General features: G+C 41.4%; 1 protein-coding gene across 14 annotated transcripts in view; it reads left to right on the top strand.

Moving 5' to 3' along the window:
• LOC148879128 (uncharacterized) overlaps positions 1–26,873 on the top strand; it is a 207,098-nt gene that overhangs the window by 159,764 nt on the left and 20,461 nt on the right. For 11 of the 14 annotated variants that reach the window (XM_088960546.1, XM_088960544.1, XM_088960551.1 and 8 more), the window contains one exon: positions 11,325–11,406. The exons of the other annotated variants lie outside the window; for them this stretch is intronic. In XM_088960546.1, coding sequence (XP_088816672.1) covers positions 11,325–11,406 — 82 coding nt within the window. The remainder of the gene's footprint in view (positions 1–11,324; positions 11,407–26,873) is intronic. 14 annotated transcript variants of the gene reach the window in all.

Here is a 26,873-nt window from a genome sequence, read left to right as displayed (position 1 = left end):
TTCTAGGAAGATGATTGGTAGAGGAAGCTTAGTGAATAGTCTCTACATTCTTGACAACAAGGTTGGTCTCTCGGTGTCATCCTCAGAGTCGTATGTTCAGTCAAATAAGAGTCAATTTTTTTTTGTGGTATAGTCGGTTGGGTCATGTTTCATTTGAAATAGTGAAGTTTTTGTTTCCTTTTTTATTTAAGTCATGTTCAGCGTCAGATTTCCGATGTCAAACGTGTCAGTTGAGTAAAAAATGTAGAACAACATTTCATTCAAGTAATAAAAGATCAAGTTTTCCTTTCCATATTGTGTACTCTAATGTATGGGGGCATACTACTATAACCTCTGAGGGTCGGTATAAGTACTTTATCACATTGATTGATGATTTCTCCCGCTATACATGGGTATTTCCCATGCGTAGCAGAGACGAAGTTCCAAAGATTGTAAAAGACTTCTAGAGCATGGTGTTTACACAGTTTCATATTGAAATCCAGATCTTTCAATCCGATTATGCAAAGGAATATTTCCATGGTGAGCTCAATAAGTTTTTTGCCTCTCATGGATCTTTTCATAAGAGATTGTTTTGGAGCAGCTACAGTAACCCGAACCAGTGAAGAAGGAAGAAGAAGATGAGGAAGAAGATAAGAGAAAGAGAGAACAAGAGGGTTTAGTCGAAACTGATTAGTCACCCATTCAGTCGACCCCCTAGTGTTTATTAGGTTCTAATTACACTTACAAAGACTAAACTGCCCTCACTTAAGTGTGGGGTAGAGTACTCTAATAAAACAGCCACATAAGCAAAGTACTTAACTGACATGAGATTACTAAGCTACCCCTATTCGGTTCACTCTAACACTTCCCCTCAAGCTGGAGAATATGTCATATAATCCCAGCTTGTTACATAGATAGTTCATTTTTCCTGAGTTTAGAGCTTTTGTAAACAAATCTGCCCATTGGTCATTCGAGCCAACATGTTCTGTGTTTATCTCTCCAGCAAGGACCTTCTCCCTCACAAAGTGGCAATCAACCTCTATGTGCTTTGTTCTCTCATGAAATACAGGATTGGATGAGATATGGAGTGCAGCTTGGTTGTCACAATACAATCTCATCATGTGAAACCCAATTTCTTGTAGAAGATTCTTCAATCACACTAACTCACAGGTAGTATGTGCCATGGCCCTATACTCAACTTCAACACTACTTCTGGCCACAACCGTTTGCTTTTTACTCTTCCACATCACAAGATTTCCTCCAAGAAATGTGCAATAGCCTGTAGTAGATCTTCTATCATTCACTGAGCCTGCCCAGTCTGCATCTGTATACCCCACTACTTCAAGTTTTCCTCCTGGTTTATACAATAGTCCACAGCCTGGAGCTCCTTTCAGATACCTTACAATTCTAAGAATTGCATCCCAGTGAGGTATACGAAGGTTCTGCATGAATTGGCTCACCACACTGACTGCAAAGGATATGTCGGGTATCGTGATAGTCAGATAGTTCAGCTTCCCCACTAGTCGTCTATACCTTCCAAGATCTTCAAATACTTCTCCTGTATCACTGCTCAACTTAACATTTGGTTCCATAGGGGTCTCAGCCGGTTTTGCACCTAACAATCCTATTTCTTCCAATAGATCAAGAACATATTTTCTTTGGCACAGATTTACACCTTGTTTTGACCTGGCAACCTCTATTCCCAAGAAATACTTCAATGTTCCAAGATCTTTTGTTTGGAAATGATTTTGCAGAAATACCTTTAATTTGCCAATCCCCAGTTTATCACTTCTAGTAATGACAATATCATCCACATAGACCACTAATAGAATCTTCCCAGCTTTTGAGTCATAGTTGAACACTGAGTGATCTACCTGGCACTGCTTCATTCCAAAACTCTTCACCACTTCACTGAACTTCCCAAACCAAGCACGCGGCAATTGTTTCAACCCATAAATTGCCTTCTTCAATCTACATACCTTACCATCCTCCCCCTGAGCAACAAACCTAGGTGATTGCTCCATATATACCTCCTCCACAAGATCACCATGGAGAAAGGCATTCTTTATATCAAGCTGAAACAGAGGCCAATCATACATAACTGCTAAGGAAATTAGTACACGAACAAAACCAATCTTATCCACCGGAGAGAATGTCTCCATGTAGTCCACTCCATACAACTGTGAGTAACCTTTAGCAACAAGTCTGGCCTTCAGACGCTCCACACTACCATCTGGCAAGTATTTCACAGTATACACCCATTTACAGCCCACAGCATGCTTACCAGGTGGGAGAGTAGTAAGTTCCGACGTTTGATTATGTTGAAGAGCAGAAAGTTCCTCCTCCATTGCCCGCCGCCAATTAGGTGAACTAAGAGCTTCTTAAACATTGTTAGGTATGGAAATAGAGGATAAAAGGGAAACAAACTAACGATGTGAGGTAGAAAGATGAGATAATGAAACAAAATTGGAAATGGGATGGAAGGTAGAACTGCGTTTACCTTTCCATAAGGCAATGGGTAGGTCAAGGTCTGAAGGTTCAACAATAGGAGCCATAAGAGGATCCGCAAATGAGGTAGAAGTTGGAGGAGGGGCTGGTGTCGTTCGACGTGTATACACTTGCCAGATTGGTGGACGTTCGGTGGTGATCTGCACAGGATGAAGTGATGAGTCTACTCCAACAACAGCATCTGGAACTGGATCACTGACAGGAAGAGGAAGAGGAAGGACGGGTGGAGACGAAGGTGCTTCATGACTTGAGAAGAAGGGGATTGACTCAAAAAATGTGACATCAGGGCAGACATAGCACTTCCGAGTAATGGGATTATAACACTTGTACCCTTTTTGAGTCCGTGAGTATCCAAGGAAGACACATTTAATTGAGCGTGCATCTAGCTTATCTATTCCAGGGCTCAGATTGTGGACAAAGCACACAACCAAAGACACGACGAATTAATGGGAATGGAGATAAAGTGGGAAACAAGATAGAGAAGGGGGACCGACCATGAAGGATGAAGGAGGGCATCCGATTAATGAAAAAACATGCAGTGAGTACAGCATCACTCCAAAACCATTTAGGAGCATTCATGTGGTGAAGAATAGACCAAGCAGTTTCAAGAAGCTGACGGTTCTTCTGTTCAGCTACCCCATTTTGTTGAGGGGTGAATGCACATGATGTCTGATGAATAATGCCATGCTGTTCTAAATACTGTTGAAATGAAGAAAGTATTCACAACCATTATCTGAACAGAGAATTTTGATTGGAACACCAAATTGTGTGCGTATTTCAGCATGGAATTTTTGAAAAATGGAAAACAATTCACTTCTTTCTTTCATTAAGTAAATCCATGTCATTCTTGAACAATCATCAATAAAGGAGACAAAATACTTGTACCCATTATAAAATTCTATTTTGATTGGACCCCAAACATCTGAATGAACCAAAGAAAAAGGACTCAACATACGACTCTCAACTCTTGGACTGAAGGACACACGACGATGTTTCCCAAACTGACATGACTCACATTGCAAAACTGACAAATGACTCAATGACGGAACCAAAATCTTGAGAGCCTTGAGAGATGGATGTCCCAGTCGGCAATGCCATTGTAGAGGAGTAAGTGAAGTCTAAAGAGCAATTGAAGATCCACCAGCGTCAAGATAATACAATCCACCAGCTTCATGCCCCCCACCAATCTTCTTCCCCGTCTTGAGATCCTGAAAAACACAAGTGGAAGGAAAGAAGGTAACAGATCAGTTAAGAGCTTTGGTTATTTTACTAATAGACATAAGATTGAATGGAAACTTAGAGACATATAAAACAGATGATAAGGGCACAGAAGCCATGTCAACATTACCAACACCACATATGGGGGATGAGGACCCATTGGCAAGTGTAATAGTTTGTGATGTGGAGGTTTCAGAAAGAAAAGAGAACACACCTGGAGTCCCAGTCATATGATCTAAGTCTTCAGAGTCAATAATCCAGGGAGAGGTTTTAGATGACATGCAAGCAATACCTGATTGGGCAAGTGTGGCAGTGGTATGTTGTGAAGTAGTTTGAAGGAACCGTTCATACTCATCACGTAGTACGCTCACCATCTCCCTCCCAGAGGTAGATGTAGATGTGGGAGGAGTTCGGTCTACCGGTTTACTGTCATTGATATCAACCTCACCTGCTATAGCATGATTAGCCCATTTAAAGGGAGGGCCATGTAGATCATAACAGAAATTCACTGTGTGTCCCTCTCTACCACAATGAGTACATTTCCTTGTAGAGTTATTCTTGAAGGGATAGGATATCCATCACATGGACGCCCAAAGATTACAGAATAAGGGGGCGAATTTCAAAAATTTTTTCTCTCCCTTCAACTGGGAATCGCATTCCCTATTTAGAAAATCATATTTTAAAGGATCATTCTTGAACCATAAACTGAACCAGATCTGAACCAAAAGGAGTAGGAGAGGATGTACCTGATACAGAGAAACAGTATCTCCCAATGGAGGTGTTCACGCTCAAGGAAGGATCCAAAATCTGCTCCCACTGAAGATGGCGCAGTGCAGGATGGAGCAGAATCAGTAGTGTTCTTCCAAAAGAACTTGACCCTTCGCAAGAATCAATAGGATGGCTTGTGAATACAGCTTCAATCAATCTTTTCCCCAAAAGATTTGTATCAAGATCAAATCTTGATTACTCTTGTAGAGTAGGAGATCGAACTGCTGGAGGCGGCGGCTGCAGGAAGGAGGCGGCAAGAGAGTATTCGCAGGGTGCAGAATTCTCTCTTCTTGTGATTTCAGCTCTGAAGACATGAGTATGTTGGTTTCTTGTCAAAAAGCTGCCGCCCCCTCCTCCTTTTATAGATTTAAAGGGGATCAGCTTCTAATCCCATTAGGAGTTACTGATCCAAATCATATTTGCATTAGAAGTCCCTTTAAGTGATAAGGGATAACCCTTATCTTATCTGTAGATTAGATCAGCCATCTCCTAATCTAATTAGGAGGTTTCCAGATCTAAATCTCATTTAGATCTTGGACTCTCTAAGTGGATAGGGTCTGGGCCCAATCCTATCAGCTGATCCATCTTAGAATTTGCCCCTTTTTAAATGACTGGTCAAACCAGCTCAGTTCAAAATGGGCTTAAGGCCCATTTAAGTTTATATATTCACTTAGCCTTCCAAATTGCTGCCCAGTTGGGCTTCCTTGTATGGCGTGGAACCCAAACATTTATCTACACATCAGCCACATGGGTTCAGCCCAACCTTTGTTACAAGGCCTGGCCGAATACACTATTATGGACAGCGCACCCCCTGAAACCCATCTCATGGTCTCTATGGGCCCAACACTTACCCTAAGTGGTCCCTGGGCCAAGCCACCTTGTAACACCCAAGGACTGCGGGCATATGCAAGATTAGCCCATCAGGTATTATCCTCAATGGTCTTACACTTAACCTCTCAGCCCATAATGATCATACACTGCCCGACAAGAGAGGACCTCTCCCTCGGCTGCAAGGAACAGTGTTGCACTCTCTGCTTATATGGATCCCGGGAATTAAAACCTTTTGCAAATCATTTCGAAACCATAATATATATACTTTTATATCTCATATAAAATATATTTTGCAAAACAAATCTCAACGATTGAGATCCTTAGCAGGGGTCAAAACCTAGGTATGTTGGGACAGTCTGAGAATTCATTTGAGTGGGTGATCATAGTGACAGGATCAGCCCCTTTGTCGGACAAAGGTAATGATTGGGGATGCACTCTCATTGAATGGTATATCAAAGACAGCCCAATCCGACACCTAGTGCAGTATCATAATCGAGTCTAGGGGTCGGGTGTAACTTTCCAGTTTTGCCCATCAATCTCCAAGGTCTAGGGCAATACTAGAAATCTGGTCCAGTTCATAGATTCAATTAATCCTACACTGTGTGTGCCTAGGGTCTCACCCTGGCAGCTGAGACAGGCCACCCCAACCGACTTGGTGGCACCACAGTGTCAACCTTGTCAGGGTAGGTCTCCCCAGACCGACCCACTGGCTGTGAACATCTTAAACTAACACGAATCTCGTTAAGTGTCCAGTTTAAGGGTATTACACAGAAACAAACCAAGGGAACATGATTCAAATATGCATTTTTATTCATTTACAATAAACTCATAAAGTACATCATCTTGATTGAAGCTAAGGGCATACAAAACTGTCTAACAATTCTTCCCTCTGCCACGGCCTCCCCCTGAGTCACGACCACCCCGACTAATCATGGAACTGCCACGGCCTCCTCGGGGAGCATGACCTCCCCCTCTTGTACTATGTCCAACCCCTCTAGCTGTCACAAGTGCTGATCTATCAAACTGTGTGGAGTTCTCTGTCTGTCCCAAAGAAATTCCTACACTTGAGAATACTTCCTCAAGTGTAGGAAGAGTAGAGCCCCCCAATATTTGGGCTCTAACTGGTTCATATTCTGACTTCAGCCCCACTAAAAATCTTGTAACATCTAGTTGCTCCCTTTCTTCATGCAGGCATAGTACTCTTCTAGTGTTTTGGTTTCTTGTTGTAAATCAAAATACTCCTGATAAAGCTGATACTCTTGTTGTGTTATCTTGTCCAGAATATAGCTTCTTAGCATGCTCCCATATATCCTTAGCCGTATCAAGGAACATGAAGTTGGCACTAATTTTGGGTTCCATACTATTCCACAACCAAGTCATGATTTGAGCATCTTCTTGTTCCCAATCATCAAACCCTAGAGAGTCCTCCGGTGGCTTCTCATCTCTTACATGCTTTACTTTCTTCTTTGCCTTGAGAAACACTTCCACTGATTTAGCCCATGGAACATAGTTCTCCCCATTCAGCTTAATTGAGGTCATTTGTACCCCTAGGTAGTCGGAGGAAATTACCACACTAGGTTTCTGATCATTGTAGCCATCTCCTATTGCTGCCATTGTACTCTTTCACAGTTGCCTCTAACCTTACTTCTCAGCTACAAGCTGATTGATGTTGTTCACAGTTTGATACTTCAGCACCTATTGCAGCCCCTAAACACAACAGTGGGAGCACACACTTATTCTTCTTCACACTACTGCTGACTGCACACACCTACAACCCACATAAGCATCACAAGCACCACAACACAACAGTAGGCCCTCTTACAACCACTCAATAAAAAAAATTGTGCATCACAAGCACCACAACACAGTCAAACTGCTACACCCAGTTCAGACTTGCTTAACACACTTAAGAGGGCATTGCACAATCACAAGGAGCTTGGCAAGATCACTGCATTCCACCTTACACCATTCGGCCACCTACAGCAGCCCTAACACCACTCAACAACTCACAGCAGCCCTACACCATTCGGCTACTGCACACACAGCCCTTCCTAGGGCAACAATGAACCTAGTTCTCTAGGTTCTAATCAGTACTAACTGATTCTTGAAGGGTTCCTACCCAAAAATACCAGCAACACAAAAGGACTAAATAACCAACCTTCCTTTGAGAGTATCAGCCAACCATTCACTGCTGAAATCACCTTCCTTGATGAAGAAAACTATGCACAGAGAGAGCAATGAGCTGTGATGTCTCAGACCTAGGGCGAACCAGCTCTCTCCATTAACTAACCAGAAACGAAGAAGAAGGTGTCACGAACACAGCTGAGATGCTTTACAAGCAGAAGGAAGAAGAAGATGAGGAAGAAGATGAGAAAGAGAGAACAAGAGGGTTTAGTCGAAACTGATTAGTCACCCATTCAGTCGACCCCCTAATGTTTATTAGGTTCTAATTACACTTACAAAGACTAAACTGCCCTCACTTAAGTGTGGGGCAGAGTACTCTAATAAAACAGCCACATAAGCAAAGTACTTAACTGACATGAGATTACTAAACTACCCCTATTCGGCTCACTCTAACAAAGCACATGTGCAAGAACACTACAACAAAATGGTGTAGCAGAAAGAAAGAATAGACACCTCCTTGAGGTAGCACGAGGGGTGATGTTACACATGAATGTACCAAAAAGATTTTGGATGGATGTTATACCTGTAGCTACTTATGTCATCAATTGCATGCCCTCCAAAGTGTTAAACTACATGGCCCCTCATCAGTTGTTGTTCCCCCAGTCTCCTTTATTTTCCATTCCCATGAGAGTGTTTGGTTGTCGTGGCTTTGTCCATGATTTGTCTCCGCCTCGTGGTAAGTTAGACCCTCGGTCTATTCCATGTATCTTTTTGTGGTATCCCTCCTCTCAAAAGGGTTACCAATGCTTTGATCACATTAGTCATAAGTTTTTTGTCTTTATGGATGTTTCCTTCTTTGAGTCTAAACAGTTCTTCCCTACTTCTCCTCAAGGGGAGAGTAGTGTGGAAGAGGAGAAGTAGGTCCAAGACCGTCAAGTCTCTTTTCCTTCTATTCCAGACCCTGCTCCTTTTCATGTCTTCCAACATAAATGTTGTAGAGATCAACAATGTGACAAAGATGTGAAGCCACCGAACATTAAGCAACCGACACCTTCAAACTCCCAGCAGGTAAGTCCAAATGAACTAGACCCTAGTGCACCTATTGATACCCTTGCTCCCATTTTGGTTGTGGATGACCTTGATATTCCTATTGCTCAAAGAAAGGCAGTTAGGTCATGCACTACCAAACACCCCATTACCCAATATGTTTCCTATGGTCACATTTCCCCCTCGTATTGAGCCTTCCTATCTGCAGTTGATTGCATCCCCGTACCCAGAAATGTTGCAGAGGCCTTAAAATAACCTGAATGGACAGATGCTATTAATGCCCTCCATAAAAACCAGACTTGGGAGTTGGTGGATCTTCCAAGGGGGAAAGACCCAATGGGGTGTAAATGGGTGTTTACAGTTAAACACAAGGCGGATGGGACAATTGAAAGGTACAAAGCAAGATTAGTAGCAAAAGGGTACACTCAAATATATGGGATTGACTATGATGAAACATTTACTCCAGTAGCTAAGATGAACTCAATATGAGTTCTTCTATCATCGACTGCTAACCTTGACTATGAATTGCATCAATTTGACATAAAGAATGCCTTTTTAAATGGTGACCTGGAGGAGGTGTACATGGTTCAACCCCCAAGATTCTGTGCCAAGGGAAGTGAAAATAAGTGTGCAAACTGAGAAAGTTTCTTTATGGTTTAAAACAATCTCCCAGGGCTTGGTTCAGTAAGTTTCATATGGCAGTCTAGCAAGTAGGATTCAAGCAATGTTAGTCTGATGACACTCTCTTTGTGAAGAGATGTGAGGAACAAGTTGTTGTGTTGATAGTATATGTGAATGATATCATCATTACAGGAAATTGAAGCTCAGAAATACAAAAGTTGAACCAGTTCCTAGCATCTCAATTTGAGGTGAAAGATCTAGGTCCATTAAAGTACTTTCTTGGAATTGAAGTTGCTCACTCAAAAAGGGGCATCTTCATTTCTCGGAGGAAGTACACCCTTGATCTGTTATAAGACATAGGCAAGTTAGGTGCAAATCCAGCAGATACTCCTATGTATGTTGACCATAAATTGGGTGACTGTGATGGTGAACCTCTGGAAGATGTGAAACAGTTCCAAAAGTTAGTAGGAAGGATGATTTATTTGTCCATGACCCATCCAAACATTGCTTATTCAGTTGGAGTTCTGAGTCAATTCATGCATTCCCCTAAGAAACCACACATGGGGGCAGCAGAGAGGATTCTTAGGTATTTGAAAAAGTATCCAAGAACAAGTCTAGTATTTAGTAAACATAATCATTTGAAGGTGGAAGTCTATACGGATGTTGATTGAGCAGGTGTTGTGGATGACAAAAAGTCCACAAGTGGGTACTGCACATTTGTGGGAGGAAATCAAGTGACATGGAGAAGCAAAAAACAAAGTGTGGTAGCAAGGTCAAGTGCTGAAGTGGAGTATAGGGCTATGGCACATGGGGTGGCTGAAGTACTTTGGCTAAAAAATCTTCTAGGGGAGCTTGGATTTACTGTTCATAATCTTATGTCTCTCTACTGTGACAACAAGGCAGCCATAAGCATTCCCATCAATCCTGTCCTGCACAAGAGGACCAAGCACGTTGAAGTGGACAAACACTTCATAAGGGAAAAATTGGAAAAGGGAGAAACTTGTATTCCTTATGTCAACTCCAAGGAGCAACTAGCTGATGTCCTTACAAAGGGGCTTCCATACCTGTGGCACAATGAGTTGTGTGACAAGTTGGGCATGATAGACATATTCAGCCCAACTTGAGGGGGAGTGTTGTTAGTCTTATTATTTTATCTTTGCTGTTAGTGTGCTGTCGGCTTGTTCTTTTCTTCTTTTAATTAGTTTATTATTAGGGTGTGCCGCTAGGGGTATAAATGTAATCTCCCATTTATTATTATGCTTTATCATTATAAATAAGAATTTGGGTGCCGCCAGCAACACTTTTTGACTCCTAAACTTTTTTTCCTCTCTCTTCTTCTCTTCTCTTCCCTCTTTTATCCTCTCCTCTCTCCTTTCTCTCTTTTCTCTCTCTCCAAGAAAGAGAATAAGAAACATGAAGGCATTTACTAGTTAATGGTCATCAACCTTTTGACTTTCATAAATGGATTAAAACAAAACAAATATTGATATTTTGATGTATTTTTTTATCACATATATACACAAGGAGTTTTGTGTAGAAAAGTTCAACATGAAAACCTATAAGGTAAACAAGGTTCTTTTTATCTATAAAAAGTTCAACCTTCTCTGTTTCTTCTCATCTCTACAAGTTTTTTAAGGTTCTTTTTATTTGTTGATTATTCCTAGAGCTTCCTTGCAGTCACAACGATGCTGTGATTTTGCTTTTTTCTTTGAGATTGAGTTCACTTTTTGTGCATCCATAAAATATTAGAGTGTGATTTGGTCACATCATAACAATAAGAATAAATATATATTAGAAACAGATAATAAATACCGTCATGTTTAATTTTGAGTTCTATCGTTATAACGAATATTTTCTCTATCTTTTAATTAGGTCTGTTCTCATATCATCCCTAATACTGAAATGTAGTAGGCTCTCAATATTCAAAATTATAAACATTAATATTTGTACTTTCTCATATAGTAACTAAACTCTTAAATAATATCTTTGGATAATTTTTTCTGACCAAAATATTCTGAAATTACTTTAAGATCAATAAGATCACTTGTATCCATGGGGGTGCAAACTCTACTATGAATGAGCACATTGATCCTGATGTTAAAAATGTGGTCAAGCCATAACTTTTGAGTTTTGGGTTTGTGTGCTTGAGAACAACTTTTTTTTAAATTTCTTCTGAGAGAGTGTTATTGGTGATAAAATAATTGGAATATTCATGTATATGGTGCCAGATTGAGGTCTTTCATGGAAATGTGCATCTTGATTCCAGGGAGTTCCTTAAAACATCACCGAAGTCGCAATAAGAAAGACCTTGTGAGTTTATAAATCCTTCCTTTTCTTTTTTCTCCTCTCTCTCTCTCTCTCTCTCTCTCTCTTTGGAGGCTGGTTTCTTATGTTCTATACCTTCTTAGTGATGGATCTAAAAGATTTTAACTTCTATGTTTAACCTGAGGTGGTTATGGGCCACCCAGCTGGCCCAATCCAGTTCAGATTTAGGGCTGCGCATTGACATAAAAAGAAAAGGTCTGGCCTGGCTCTTTTCTAGCCCTGGTCAAAAGTCTAGCCAGGATGGGCTAGGCCTGCAAACTAGCAGTTTGTCCCAGCCCAAGGCCATCATATGGTCATATATTTTTGTGCTATAATTTTTACCATGCAACTTATCATCATCATCTAAGCCTTGTCCCAACTGTATGGGTTCAGCTACATGAATCCTGTTTTGCCACTCCGTTCTGTCCACTGCCATATCCATCACTAAATTATGGATGCTTAAATAATTTCTTACTACTTCCACCCAAGTCCTTTTCGGTCTAGCCCTAGCTCTTCTAGCCCCTTCAACTTATAACAGATCACTTATTCTAACGGGTTCTGTAGATGATTGTCTATACCTATGACCTAACCACCTCAGTCTACTCTCATTTTATCTCCTCAGTCTACTATGCAACTGTCTACATAATTGCATGCTAATTTTTTACTGCATGGTTCTTTATGTATATGATTATGTGTTAATACCTTGGTGCATTCAGCCTTCCATTCTAGGAGCCTAGGACTAAATATTTTCCATTGCACCATGTTATTCAAGTAACAAGAGGAATTATAGTTGTAATGACATGACTTTCTATCGTTTTTTTCTCATTCTTTTCTTCATCTCTTTGTTTTATGGATAAGGTTGTTTCTTCAACTCTTTTGATGCTAATTTACAACATTTAGTGTTGCCCAAAAATTATAGCAGAAGGTTGTATTTCTAAATGTTGTACTTATCTTTTCTTATAGGTAAAGTGTTTATTAGTTTGCAATTATATATAAATATGAAGACCATAGTTAGGATAAGGCATGGACGATGATGAATGATTATGATATGTTGAATCCAAGTTAGTTTACCTAAATCAATCAACAGCCTCCCACAAATATATGAAGGCACATTGCCATCCCCTATAACATAAACAGAGGATACGAAGCATTCAAAATCAAAAGTAAGTAAACAAAAAAGAAAGAAAGAAAGAAAGAAAGAAAAACACATAAGAAACATCCCAAAGAAAAGGGCTTCAATGACCCATCATCAATATTAACCCAATTTGAGAACCTTTCCTTCAAATCTGCCCATGATTTGCAATCTTCCTTCCTCACTCTAATTTTCCATGACCATCATCATATTTTTCATTTGCTCCCCAATCCATGCACGCATACACTAAGAAGGTCTTTTAAGATTGCCAGCAAAACCAAGGTTTCAACTTATCCTTATTTCTGGTCATTGAAGTAATGGTTAGAAGAGAGATTATTAATGTTACAACTTGTAGTTGTGAGAAGGCATAGGCACCCTTTTCTTAATGGTCTTGAAATGTGGCTTCTTGCTGTTGGACTCCCATGTGAAAGAATGGTAGGATCCATCTAATGGACGCCAAAAAGGTTGCGGAATGGGTGGGCGAATTTCAAAAATTTCCTACCATCTCTCAGCTGGGAATCATATTCCCTAAATTTAGAATACAGTATTCAAGGATCCTACTTGAACCATAATCAAACCAGATCTGTACCAAAAGATAAATGGGAGGAATATACCTGATCCGGAGAAGCAGTATCTCCCAAAGTTGGTGTTCACGCCCAAAGAATGCTCCAAGATCCGTTCCTGCTGAAGATGACACAGCTGTGGATGGAACAGAACCAGCAGGTTGCGTCCTACACACTGGATCCTTCACAAGAATCCTCTGGAAGTACTAAACATTGAATCCTTTCAGTCTTTCTTGCAAGACTGATGTCAAGAACAGATTTCTTGACTTTCTTCTCTGCAAAGATCTAATCTTGCAATGGCAGATGGCGGCGGCAGGAGGAGATCTCCAAATCGAAAAAGGCTGAACTGCTTTTTCTGTTTTTCTGGAGAGTATGAATCAGATCAGATCTGAATTCGCAGGAGGTATCCTATACCTCTTCAAGGTGGTTCGAAATCTCCTCCTTTCTTCTTGATTAAGAAACCTCCTTTTTAGGAGTTATCCCAATCCAAATCAGTATTTGGATAGGGGATAATCTTAATCCCTTTTGCAGATCGAGTTAGCTTACTCCTGATCTTATCAGGAGGTTACCAGATTCAAATCTAATTTGAATTTGGTCTCCAAGAGTGGATAAGGCTAAAGGCCCAATCCTTTTACTAACTTTAATCTCAAATTCGCCCCAAGGATGGGTGATCATATCAGCCCACCTCGAAATGGGCTTTTGGCCCATTAAGTGTTCAGTGTCTAATTACTTTCCAATCTGCTGCCCAGTTGGGCTTCTTTGTATGGCGTGGGACCCAAGCATTGATCTACACACCAGCCACATGGGTTCGGCCCAGCCTTTAATACAAGGCCCAGCCGAATTCACTGAAAAACTCAATGAACCCCTTGAGTCCATCATATGGACCCTATGGGCCCAACACTTACATTAAGTGGTCCCTGGGCCAAGCCATCTTATAAAAACCCAGGGACTGTGGGCAGGTGCAAGATTAGCCCATCAGGTATTATCCTCAATGGTCTTACACTTAACCTCTCAGCCCTTAATGATCAAGCACTGCTCGACAAGAGAGGACCTCTCCCTCGACTGCAAGGAACAGTGCCGCACTCTCCTCTCACATGGATCCCGGGAATTAAAACCATTTGCAAACAATTCGAAACCGTACATATATATATAAATATATTAATTTTGCAAAACAAAATTCCAACGATTGAAAACAACTGCCGGCAGTTTGGTTTCCATCAGAGAGAGTGCATTCCCGATCATTACCCTTTGTCCGACAAAGTGGCTGATTCTGTCACTATGATCACCCACTCAGATGAATTCTCAAACTGCCCCAACATAGCCAGGTTTTGATCCCCGCTTAGGATCTCACTGATTGGCATATCAAAGGCAGCCTGATCCAACACCTAGTGAAATGTCATAATCGAGTCTAGGGGTCAGGTGTAACTTTTCAGTTTTGCCCATCTATCTCCAAGGTCCAGGGCAATACTGGAAATCTGGTCCGGTTCAAGAATTCAAGTAATCCCATACTGCATGTGCCTCGGGTCTCACCCTGATGGCTGAGACAGGCCATCCCAACACTTGGTGGCACACCAGTATCAGCCTTGGCAGGATAAATCTCCCCAGACTTATCCAACGGCTGTGAACATTTAAAACTAACATGAGTCTCTATAAATGTCCAGTTTTAGGGTTTTACACAGAATTAAACCAAACAACATGAATCAAACATGCACTTTATTTATTTCCACTAAATAACAAAAGTACATCAAATCAGATTGAAGCTAAGGGCATACAAAACTGTCTAACACCATGGTGGCTTATGAATCCATTTGAAGGGAATATGTTGGTTCGTATGTCTTAATATGTATATCTATCTCTGTTGGGTCTTTAGTCTTTTGTTATTGGGCCTTAGCTATTGGGCCTAATCTTATTTAGTGTTTTTTTATTTGTCTAAGTGTCCCATCACTAATCAGGGGCATTCTAGTCTATTTGTGTAACATTATGTAATACACTTATTAATAATAGAGTAAGGCCGGCTGAGAGATGATTGCCGCCATTCTCAACTCTCCTTCTTCTTCTTCTCTTCTCTTTCGGCAGCTTCATTCCAGAAAACATGGTATCAGAGCTCTAATCTTTCACCTGGTTACAGCCGCCGCTTCATCTTCTAATCGTATCCAACTCTCTTTCTTCCTCTTTTCTATCTTTGCAAAGAAACCCTAGGGTTGGTCGTGGAACACAGCAGGACCTACATTTAGGGTTTCCCTTGGTTGTAGGGCCCAAGGGGAGTTAGTCCCAGAGGCTGATGCCCTAACAGACTCAGTACAGCAGATTGTAGCCATTCAGCTAAGAGAGATCTGTGTGGAACAGATCTAGGTGGGAGGACTGATCTCGGCAGTCCTAGAACTGGTCGTGGCAGAGATTACAGGCTGTGACAGCAGTGATTAGAGCACAGTAGAAGTCTGGACTGATTACAGTCTGTGACAGCAGTAATTAGAGCACAGTGCAGCAGTGTGGTGCTCGTGGTTTCATCTCTGTTACGGATTCTTAGGACAGAGTTTGCAGTGCAGCAAGTTCCGTAAGTCTGAAACAGTTCTCTGTATATTGTGTTTACAGTTTTGATCTTTGCAAGTAGGAGAAGATGTCTTCTATATCCGGGGAAATGTCTTGTAGAGATGTTAGGACTAGTGGGAGGTCCCCTAATCTGGAGAATCCAAAATCTGCACAGTCTGCAGATTACTAATGTGTTGTTGGATGAGTATAACTTCAGATAATGGTCTGTTTCAGCCATGCTCTTCATCACATCCCGGGAACTCACTGGTTATTTGGACGGGCAGAAGAAGGAACCTGAAGTGGGTAGTATTGATTATGCAGTTTGGCGTAAGGAGAATGCTACAGTTATGTCCTGGCTACTTGCTTCAATGACTCCAAGGGTAGCTAGGACTGTTCAACATTTCTCCACTGCTACCAAGATATGGGAGAAAGTGTCTAAAACTTATGGGCAGAGAAAAAACAATGCCAGAATTTATAGATTGAATCAAGACATTGCTGCCTTGAGGCAAGGGGATATGACTGTTGCAACATATTTTGCTACCTTAGAAGGATTATGAGAAGAGCTAGATCATCACCTTATTCTTGATTGGGAGAATGTCAGAGACAAGGAAAGGCATGACAAACAAATTTAAGAGGGCAGAACTTTTAAATTTTTGGCTAGCCTAGATCCAATATATGAGGGCATAAGGTCCCAAATTCTGGGAAGGGATGAAATGCCAGACTTACATCATGTCTACTACCTCGTGAGGAATGAAGAGGTTAGAAGAAAAGAGATGCAAGTTGATACTCAAACTAAGCGAACTGAACAGTCTGTGGAACATTCGGCCCTAATTTCTACAAATCAAAAAGGGGAATAAGTACTCGGACAAGAGACATCTGAAGTGCACCCACTGTGGAGGAGAAAGGCATGTGAAAGTGACTTGTTGGGTTCTCTATCCACATCCGAAACCAGCTGCTTTGAAAAAAGATAAGAAGCATCAGAAGGGTCAAGCTGCAAGTGGGAATCTGGTTGCCAGTCACAGTGGTGATGGCTCAAAACACTCATTCACAGTTACTTCCTCTTCCATGGGACAGATTGCTAATTCCCCCGGACACGGGGCCTTGGGTTTCACTGCCGATGAGGTAGAGGTACTTAATCGGGCACTAGCCCGTCTAAGGACCAATTCTCTTGCTTCCACCTCCCTTGCCAGATCAGGTACTGCCTCTGCTTTTAGTGCAACTAGTTCTATTGATCATGCTTCTTGGATTATTGATTCCGATGCAACTGACCACATGACACATATGTCTTCTTTATTTTCTTCCTATCATTTACTGTCTGGCCAAGATAAGATGAGGGTTGCTGATGGTTCCCTCTCTACCATCTCTGGGAAAGGGGTGGTTGACCTAAGCAAGGACCTCTCACCCAAATCTGTCCTGCATGTTCCAATCTTTCTTCAAATCTCTTTTTTGTTTCAAAGCTTACCAAGAATTTGAAGTGTAGCATAACTTTTTTTCCTACTCATTGTGTCTTTCAGGACAGATTGACGAAGAGAACGATTGGGAGCGGTCATGAGTGTGAAGGCCTCTACTACCTTGATGCAGACATCAGTTCGGCCTTACAAACATCTGCTACTAGTAGTCAGTCCAATGTGGAGTCAATAGCTAGGTTACATCTGTGGCATGCTAGGCTAGGTCATTTACCCTTTTCATCATTAGAAGTGTTGTTTCCGGAATTATTCAAAGGTGTTTCAAGTCAAAATTTAGTTTGTGAAGTCTGTCAGTTATCAAAACAATGTAGAACTGTTTATCCAATTTCTAGTAATGAAATTCAAGCTTCTTTTGATTTAGTCCACTCTGATGTTTGGGGTCCTTCACCCATTATTTCTATTGATGGATTTTGGTACTTTATCAGTTTTATTGATCACTACTCTCGATGCACATGGATCTACTTGTTAAAAGGACGCAATGAAGTGCCACGAGTAACCATGGCGTTTTACAAAATGATTGAAACACAATTTGGCAAGAAAATTAAACAATTCAGGTCTGATAATGCAGCTGAATACTTTGAAAGGTCCTTGAATCTATTTATGGAGGATGCTGGAATGATCCATCAGTCATCTTGTGCTAGTACCCCCCAACAGAATGGGGTTGCTGAGCGCAAGAATAGACACCTATTGGAGACTGCTCGAGCCTTACTATTTCAGCACAAGATTCTCCAAAACTGTTGGTCTCAAGCAGTCCTTACTGCATCATATCTGATAAATCGAATGCCATCCAAGGTATTAGGGATGAAAGCTCCTTTCTCTATCCTTTGCCCTCATCTTCCAGACTTTTCTCTTCCACCGAGAGTCTTCGGTTGTGTATGCTTTATACATGTAAAGGATCCAAAGAAGACCAAACTGGATCCTGAGGCTACGAAAGGAATCTTTTTGGGGTACTCTCCTACACAGAAGGGTTACAAGTGTTATGATCCAGTCACCAAGAAAAAATGTCACAAAGGATGTGGTTTTTTTTCAGTTTCAATCTTATTTTCATTCATCCCAGAATCCTCTTCAGGGGGAGACTAGTAGGATGGAAGAGGATTCTTCTGTTCCCTCATTCTTTGTGCCTCTTTCTGCCTCGGACCTTCCACCTTCTCCTCCTGATCCTCCTAGTTGTGGTATCCCGGGTGAATCTAGTGAGGCTCCCATTGCACCAGCTACTACTAGTGATGTTGCAGATGTTACTAAAGACTCCAGAAGGTAGCATAAAGATATAAGAATCACCTACAATAGAAGGAAAAAGGGTCCTCCAACTCATGACAGCAACCAATTGGACTCGGATCAACCTATCTCAGCAACCCCAGGTAATCCTATCACACATCCCTCTAACTTGGATCTCCTATTGCCCTTCGTAAGCCTACCCGTTACTATCCGACACCCCATTGCCGATTTTGTGTCTTACTCACATTTGTCTCCCCGTTATTGTTCTTTTGTGTCTGCTCTTTCTTCTGTGCATGTTCCTACTAGGTATTCAGAGGCAGTATCTAACCCAAGATGGAAAGAGGCTATGGACGAAGAAATGAAAGCAAGGACTTGGGAATTAGTGGATCTACCGGAAGGGAAAAGCACTGTTGGATGCAAGTGGGTGTTCACTGTAAAGCATAGGGAGGATGGGTCCATTGAAAGGTACAAGGCCAGACTTGTAGCAAAAGGGTTTACTCAAAAAGAAGGGATTGACTACAAAGAAACCTTTGCTCCAGTAGAAAAACTCAACACAATCCGAGTTCTATTGTCATTAGTTGCGAATTTCTCATGGGAGCTACATCAGTTGGACGTGAAGAATGCCTTCCTAAATGGCGACCTACATGAAGAGATATTCATGGATCCTCCACCAGGTTACGAGTTTGGCAGGAAGGTGTGCAGACTGAGAAAAGCACTATATGGTCTTAAGCAGTCTCCTCGAGCTTGGTTTGAGAAGCTTTGTGGGGCCATGAAGAAAGGTGGTTATACTCAAAGTGGGGCAGATCATACCTTGTTCATAAGGAAGAGAAATGGAAAACTTACAGCACTTATTGTCTATGTGGATGATATGGTGATTACAGGGGATGATCAGGAAGAGATTAAAAGACTAAAGGATTTCTTGACTGCTGAATTTGATATCAAAGACCTGGGTCAGCTGAGATACTTCCTTGGGATTGAAGTTGCTAGATCAAAAGAGGGCATCTACATGTGTCAGCGGAAATATGTCCTTGATCTTCTACAAGAGACATGCATGATGGGGTGTAGGCCAGTAGATACTCCAATAGAATAGAACCATGGCCTACAGGAATTAGTAGGAGAGGACTACCTTGATAAGGAAATATACCAAAAGCTGGTGGGGAAGTTGATCTATTTGTCCCTCACTCGCCTTGACATTGCTTATGTTGTACATGTTGTCAGTCAGTTCATGCACACTCCTAAAATCCCTCACATGAAAGTTGTGGAAAGGATTCTCAAATATTTGAAGTCTTGCCCAGGGAAAGGGATTCTATTTAGAAAACATAATAAGATTGAAGTTGAAGCATATACTGATGCAGATTGGGCTAGCTCTATTGGGGACAGGAAGCCCACTTCCGGGTACTGCACCTTTGTTGGAGGAAATCTAGTTACATGGAGGAGTAAAAAACAAAATGTGGTTGCTAGATCAAGTGCAGAGGCTGAATATCGAGCTATGGCTCATGGTATTGCTGAACTTCTATGGTTTAAGATCCTTCTTGGTGAACTTGGAATAAAGATCGAGTCCCCTCTTAGTTTGTACTGTGACAACAAGGCTGCCATCAACATTGCAAATAACCCAGTGCAACATGATAGAACGAAACATATTGAGATAGACTGCCACTTTGTCAGAAAAAGAATAGTCTCAGGAGAACTATGCATTCCTTATACTCCCTCTGAGATGCAGATCGCAGATGTTTTAACTAAAGGGCTAGCTACAGTAAAATTCTTGGACGTACTTGGCAAGCTAAACATGATTGACATCCATGCTTAGCTTGAGGGGGAGTGTTGGTTCGACTGTCTTAATATGTTTATCTATCTCTGTTGGGTCTTTAGTCTTTTGTTATTGGGCCTTAGCTATTGGGCCTAATCTTATTTAGTGTTTTTTTTATGTCTACGTGTCCCATCACTAATCAGGGGCATTCTAGTCTATTTGTGTAACACTATGTAATACACTTATTAATAATAGAGTAGGGACGACTGAGAGATTATTGCCGCCATTCTCAACTCTCCTTCTTCTTCTTCTTCTTCTCTTCTCCCTCGGCAGCTTCATTCCAACAAACAGAATAAATCACAAAGGTAGGTTATAGTTCTGGTGGAGAAATGTCCCTTAATCTAAATACTTGGATACCACTACATGCCTTCTATATGGTGTCAGATTTAATGCATATCTGATATAGCCCCAGGTAAGTTGTCGAGTGTAGGAAGAGGGAAGAAAGAAAGAAGAGGAAGAAGTTACAGGAGAGAATAGGGTGTTACTGTTCACACCCAAAATATTCCATTATATGTTAAATCTGAAATTATAGCCATGCCCTTTAAGGGCATCCAAATACAAAAATTAAGAAAAGACAACAATACCCTTAAAGCCAAATACACATTCTCAACACTCCCTCTCAAGCTAAGCATAGATATCTATCATGCTCACACAATCAGTATGCTTTGTGTGGTCATGTTGAATAGGGTTATGAGCAATGTTTATGGTAGCTTGATTAACACAGTGTAGCATCATTGGGGTTTCAGCTTGGATCCCAATTTCTGATAACAAAGACTTCAACCATAGCAACTCCAATACACCATGAGCCATAGCTCTATATTCAGCTTCAACACTAGATCAGCCAACAACATATTGTTTTTTGCTTTTCCAAGACAAAACATTACCTCCTACCAAGGTGCAGTAACCGGAGGTGGATCTTCTTTCATCTATAAAACCTACTCAATCAGCATCAGTATAAGTCTCAACCTTGAGATGTCCCTGGTTAGAGTATAGCATTCCTTTACCTAGACACCCCTTTAGGTAGGCGAGAATCCTGTTGATAGCCTGCATATGTGATGTTCTAGGACTGTGCATATACTGACTCACCATGCTAAAAGCACAGGTTATATCAGGTCTAGTCAGGCACAGGTAAAGAAGCCGGAAAACAAGCCTCTAGTAGACACCCCTGTCTGGAAGAATATCTTCATCATCAGCACTCAGATTATGATTGGAGTCAATAGGAGTTTCAATTGGCTTACACCCTAGTTTCCCAACCTCATGAAGGAGATCCAGGACATACTTCCTCTGTGAAATGAAAATCCCTCCCTTTGACCTTGCAACTTCGATTCCAAGAAAGTATTTGAGATTCCCAAGATTTTTTATTTCGGATTCAGAAGCAAGGAATGACTTTAGTTGGTTTATCCCAGAGTGATCATCTCCATGACAACAATATCATCCACATACACTATCAACAAGGTGAGTAGGCCATTAACCTTTTGTATAAACAAAGTATGGTCTGCTTGTGATTATGTGAACCCAATTTTGAGAAAAGCCTTCCTGAATCTATTAAACCAAGCTCTAGGGGACTATTTAAGCCCATAAAGAGATTTTCTTAAGCGACAAACCTTCCCCTCACTATTGGGTAGGATTATCTCTGGTGGTAAATCCATGTATACCTCCTCCTGAAGATCTCCATTTAGGAAGGCATTCTTCACATCCATCTAATATAGAGGCCATGAATAATGAGCAACAAGAGACATAATAACTCGGATAGAGTTCATTTTGGCTACAAGAGCAAAGTTCTCTTGATAGTCTATCCCATATGTCTGGGTGTATCCTTTTGCCACCAACCTAGCTTTGTATCTTTCAATTGATCCATCAGCCCGATGTTTAATGGTATACACCCAGTTGTAGCCCACTGGAACTTTGCCTTCAGGAAGAGGAACAAGCTCCCAGGTATGGTTTTTTAAGAGAGCCTCTATCTCTTGGTTCATAGCACCCTTCCACTGAGGTGACTGAACTGCATCTGAAACATTACGAAGAAAAGAAACAGAGGAGATAACAGTAACATAGACATGATAGGAGGGTGAAAGAGCATCATAAGAAACATAGTTAGTGATGGGGTAAGCACTGCATTTCCTTTTTCCTTTTCTAACTGCAATGGGAAGGTCAAGGTCAGATTGTGAGACATCAGGCTCAATAATAGTAGGAGAAGGAAGTTGATAGCTGCTTTTAGAGTTACCTAGAATCGGGTGATTTGATTGTTGTGGACATTCAGCCTCAGGAGTATCCTTCCTTCTATGCCTTATAAACTGTTGACAGTTGTTTATGTATTCAGGTTTAGTACCATAAGGGTATTGTTGTAATTTCTCCTTTGTTTATATTGTTCGACTGTACTAGTATAAATAATAAAATCATTCTTTCGCCCCCTATGTTATGTAGGGCTTTCAGTCACTCGACTCACCTCTCTTCTCTCTTCTCCTCTCCTCTCTTCACTTGCTCTTGCTCAACATGGTATCAGAGCAAGTCGTCTAGGCCTGAAGGGTGGTGTCAAGCTAACTACTGTTGCATCCAGTGCTGTCTCCAATCGAACTTCTAATCTGGTGAAGTCAGTTCGACCCAGAAGTTACAGTCTTTTCGTCTTCCAGCCCAGAAATTGCTCCTCCTGTCTGCTCGATTGTAGAGACTATTGTTTGCAGTTCGTAGAGGGTGTTCTGTCTTCAAAAAGGCTAGCATCTGAAACTAAAAGAAGTATTGCTCATCTTTTGTTCGGCTGCCTATTGTTTGAGGATTCGTAGAAGGAGCTCTGGTTTACAGTCAAGGAGTTCTGGTTTACCATAAGGGAGACTATCATCTGAAACTAAAAGAGGTACTATCATCCTTGTCTGTTCGGATGCCTATTGTTGGCTGAACTGTTTGGTGACTGTTCGGCTACCCTACTGTTGTCTGTTCGACTGATGTACTGTTCGGCTGCCCTACTGTTAAGCGACTATATTCCTTAACACAGTAACTGTATTCAAACCTTTTTTGTTGGTATTGTGGACTGTTGATGGTCTGTTTTAGCCGACTAATTGTCTGCTCAACGTTAATCTTATTAATTGACTGTTCGGCTACCCTATTGATCTCCTTGACTGGTTAGCTATCAGCCCTACTAAATAGGTCATTCAGACCTGTTCTTGTACTGCAACAGCAGTGTGCAGACTTGTTTCAGTGAAACCGTAGGTCAGAAGAACCTGTTTCAGTACTGCAACAGCAGTGTTCAGTTTGTTGTTTGTCCTCAGTGAAACTGTAGGTCAGAAGGACCTGTTCTTGTACTGCAACAGCAGTGTTCAGTGTGTTATTTGTTCTCAGTGAACTATAGGTCAGAAGGACCTGTTCTTGTACTGCAACAACAGTGCTCTTTCTTTTGTTCTCAGTGAAACCGGTGGTCAGAAGGACCTATCTCTGAAATAGTCTTGTACGGCTGTACCTTTTTGGTTGTTGTTTCAACTTTTTATTCATATATCATGGGCAGTGAAGATTCAGCCACATCTGGAGTTTCCTCAATGCTGAATGGAATGGGTGGGGGTGACCTATCCTTTCCTATGGCTGTTGTCCCTCTTGATGGTTTAAATTACCTGGAGTGGTCAAGAGGGATCAAATTATACATCACTGCAAGGGGGAAGATAGGCTATATTAATGGGAGGATAAAAGAACCATCCTCCAGGAGTGCTAAATATGATAGATGGAATCAGGAGAATAGTATTGTTATGTCCTGGCTCTTGGTTTCCATGCAACCTCAAATCAGGAAGAATTTCATGTGGGCTGAAACTGCGAATGAAATCTGGGAACAAGCAAAGTCTACATATTCAGAATTGCGACACTATGCCAAAATTTATCAACTGCAGGCAGCATCTTCTACTTGTAGATAGGGGGAGAGGTGTTTATCGGTCTACTACTCTGACTTAACATCTGTTTGGAAGGAGTTGGATCACTACTAGAGTGTGGATTGGAAATGTGATGAGGATGCTAAGAAGTACAAATAGCTTGTCTCCCAGCAAAGGGTGTTTGCATTCTTACATGGTCTGAATCCTATGTATGAATCTATCAGGGTTCAGATTCTCAGCTCTAAGGATCTCCCTTCTGTTTAAGAAGTCTATGCTCTTGTACAATCTGAAGAAAGCAGGAGAAATTTGATGAACAGCCCTGGTGGGGATGCTGTTGTGTTAGTTGCAAAAGGGGATGTATCTACTAGTGTGGGATCTTTTTCCCGGAAAGGAGATCTCCAGAAAAAAACTGAAGATAAGGAAAAATTGTGGTGCACTCATTGCCAGAAACCCCGACACACCAAAGATACCTATTGGGATCTTCATGGGAAACCAAAATGGGCTCAAGATCTGACTAAGAAGCAAGGTTCAGAGGTGAATAAGAAGTACGGACAACAAAGTACAAAGAAACATCACATGGCCAACATGGCTACTCAGGAGAATCAGCCCCCCATTTCTACTGTGACTCAGACACATCTCACTGAACCTGACCCGAGGGAGGACATTATGAATTCCTTCCGTGACCATTTAGAGCTCTATGGTAGAGCAATTTGTCAGATGGATACTCCTCCCGCAACCTCATTTGCATCTACATCAGGTAACCCTGCCACTGCTTTCCATGTTGCTTCTCACACCCTTGACTCTCCATGGATGATTGATTCTAGAGCATCAAAACATATGGCTGGTACGTCCTCTTACTTTCAAACCTATCACCCTCTTTCTGGAAGAGACAAGGTGAGACTAGCCGATGGATCATAATCTTTCATAGCTGGTCAAGGAACTCTCTCTCTTCCTCTTGGCCTTACCCTTTCCGATGTTCTTCATGTTTCAAATTTTCCCATTAATTTGTTCTCTGTTAGTAGTGTTACTAATTCTTTGAATTGCTCAGTGGATTTTTTTCCCTTCTCATTGTGTGATTCAGGATCTGGCCTTGGGGAGGACGATTGGTAGGGGTCGTATGGCTGATGGACTTTACATGCTAGAGAATAAGGCTGGTCTTCATGTTACAGAGTCTATGAGTCAGTCCTGTAAGAAAAAAGTCTATTTATGGCATTGTCGTCTTGGTCATTTGTCTTTTGAGTCTTTGAAAGTTGTATTCCTAGAACTGTTTAAGTCAATGTCTGTTTCTGATTTTTCTTGTCAAACGTGTCAGTTGAGTAAGCATTGTAGAACTCATTTTCTTCAAAGAAATAGTAAATCTGAATCTCTGTTTCACATTGTTCATTCTGATGTGTGGGGCCCTGTTACTTTACCATTTGAGAGTGGCTACAAGTATTTCATTACCCTCATTGATGATTATTCTAGATATACTTGGGTATACCCGATGTAAACCAGGGAAGAAGTACCAAAAATCATTCAAGATTTCCAACAGATGGTCTTCACTCAATTTCAAACTGAAATCCAAATTTTCCAATCAGACAATGCAAAAGAATTTTTTCATAGTGACCTCATGGAATTTTTTGCTTCGCATGGTTCCCTTCACCGTAACTCTTGTGCCCGTACACCACAACAAAATGGTGTGGCCAAACGGAAGAACCGACATCTCCTTGAAGTGGCTCGAGGTTTACTACTTCATATGAATGTTCCCAAACTATTTTGGCTTGAAACTGTTCTTTGTTCCACTTACCTTATAAACCGTATGCCCTCTCGTCGGTTAGAGTACAAAGCCCCACATCAACTTCTCTTTCCTAAGGCTCCCCTTCTTTCTATTCCTCCTCGTGTCTTTGGTTGCCGGTGTTTTGTCCAAAATCTGTCTCCCACCCGTGGGAAATTGGATTCTCGTGCTATCCCTTGCATATTTCTTGGTTACTCCTTCACTCAAAAGGGATATCGTTGTTTTGATCCTGTTTCTCGTAAATTCTCTGTCTCCATGGATGTTTCTTTCTTTGAAGATGAGCCTTTCTATCTTGTTTCTCCTCAGGGGGAGTGTAGGCATGAGGAGAAACTGGTTTAGCTTCCCTCTCTCCCTGACCCTCCACCTTTTCGTCTTTTTTCTCGTCGCCGCAAAGGCCAACCAAATTCAAGAGCTATAGAGAATCCGGAAGTTGTACCTCCAGTGCCACCAGACTCCTCGGGGGAGGATCATACTCACTCAGGTATTTTGGCTCCCAATGATGTCCTTGAATCTATTGAAAATGATTCCTCTACTGCTAATGATCTTGACCGTCCTATTGCTCACAGGAAGGGTGTTAGATTGTGCACCACAAAACATCCCATTTCCAACTTTGTCTCCTATGAGAACATTTTATCCTCATTCCGTGCCTTCTTTACCTCTATTGACAGTGTCCCTATCCCTAAGAATGTGGTAGAAGCTCTTTCAGTTCCTAAATGGACAAATGCCATGAGGGAAGAAATTAATGCCCTTCACAAAAATGGCACATGGGAATTTGTTGTCTTCCTAAGGGAAAGGTTCCAGTTGGATGTAAATGGGTGTTCACAGTCAAGCATAAGGCTGATGGAACAGTGGAAAGGTATAAAGCTCGCTTAGTGGCAAAGGGATTTACTCAAGTGTATGGAGTTGATTATGCAGAAACTTTTGCCCCCGTTGCCAAGATGATTTCCATTAGAGTCCTTTTCTCTCTTGCAGATAATCTGGATTGGGTTTTACACCATCTGGACATCAAGAATGCATTCTTGAATGGTGACCTTGAAGAGGAAGTGTACATGATTCAACCTCTTGGTTTTCTAGCCCAAGGCAATGAACAAAAAGTGTGCAAGTTGAAGAAGTCCTTATACAGGCTGAAACAATCACCAAAA

The sequence above is a fragment of the Nelumbo lutea genome, chromosome 1, assembly GCF_056320005.1.
Source record: "Nelumbo lutea isolate HS-2025 chromosome 1, American lotus-T2T, whole genome shotgun sequence".
Lineage (NCBI taxonomy): Eukaryota > Viridiplantae > Streptophyta > Magnoliopsida > Proteales > Nelumbonaceae > Nelumbo > Nelumbo lutea.
The sequence above is the reverse complement of the archived record's forward strand: the minus strand, read 5'-3'. Positions and strand labels throughout refer to the sequence as shown.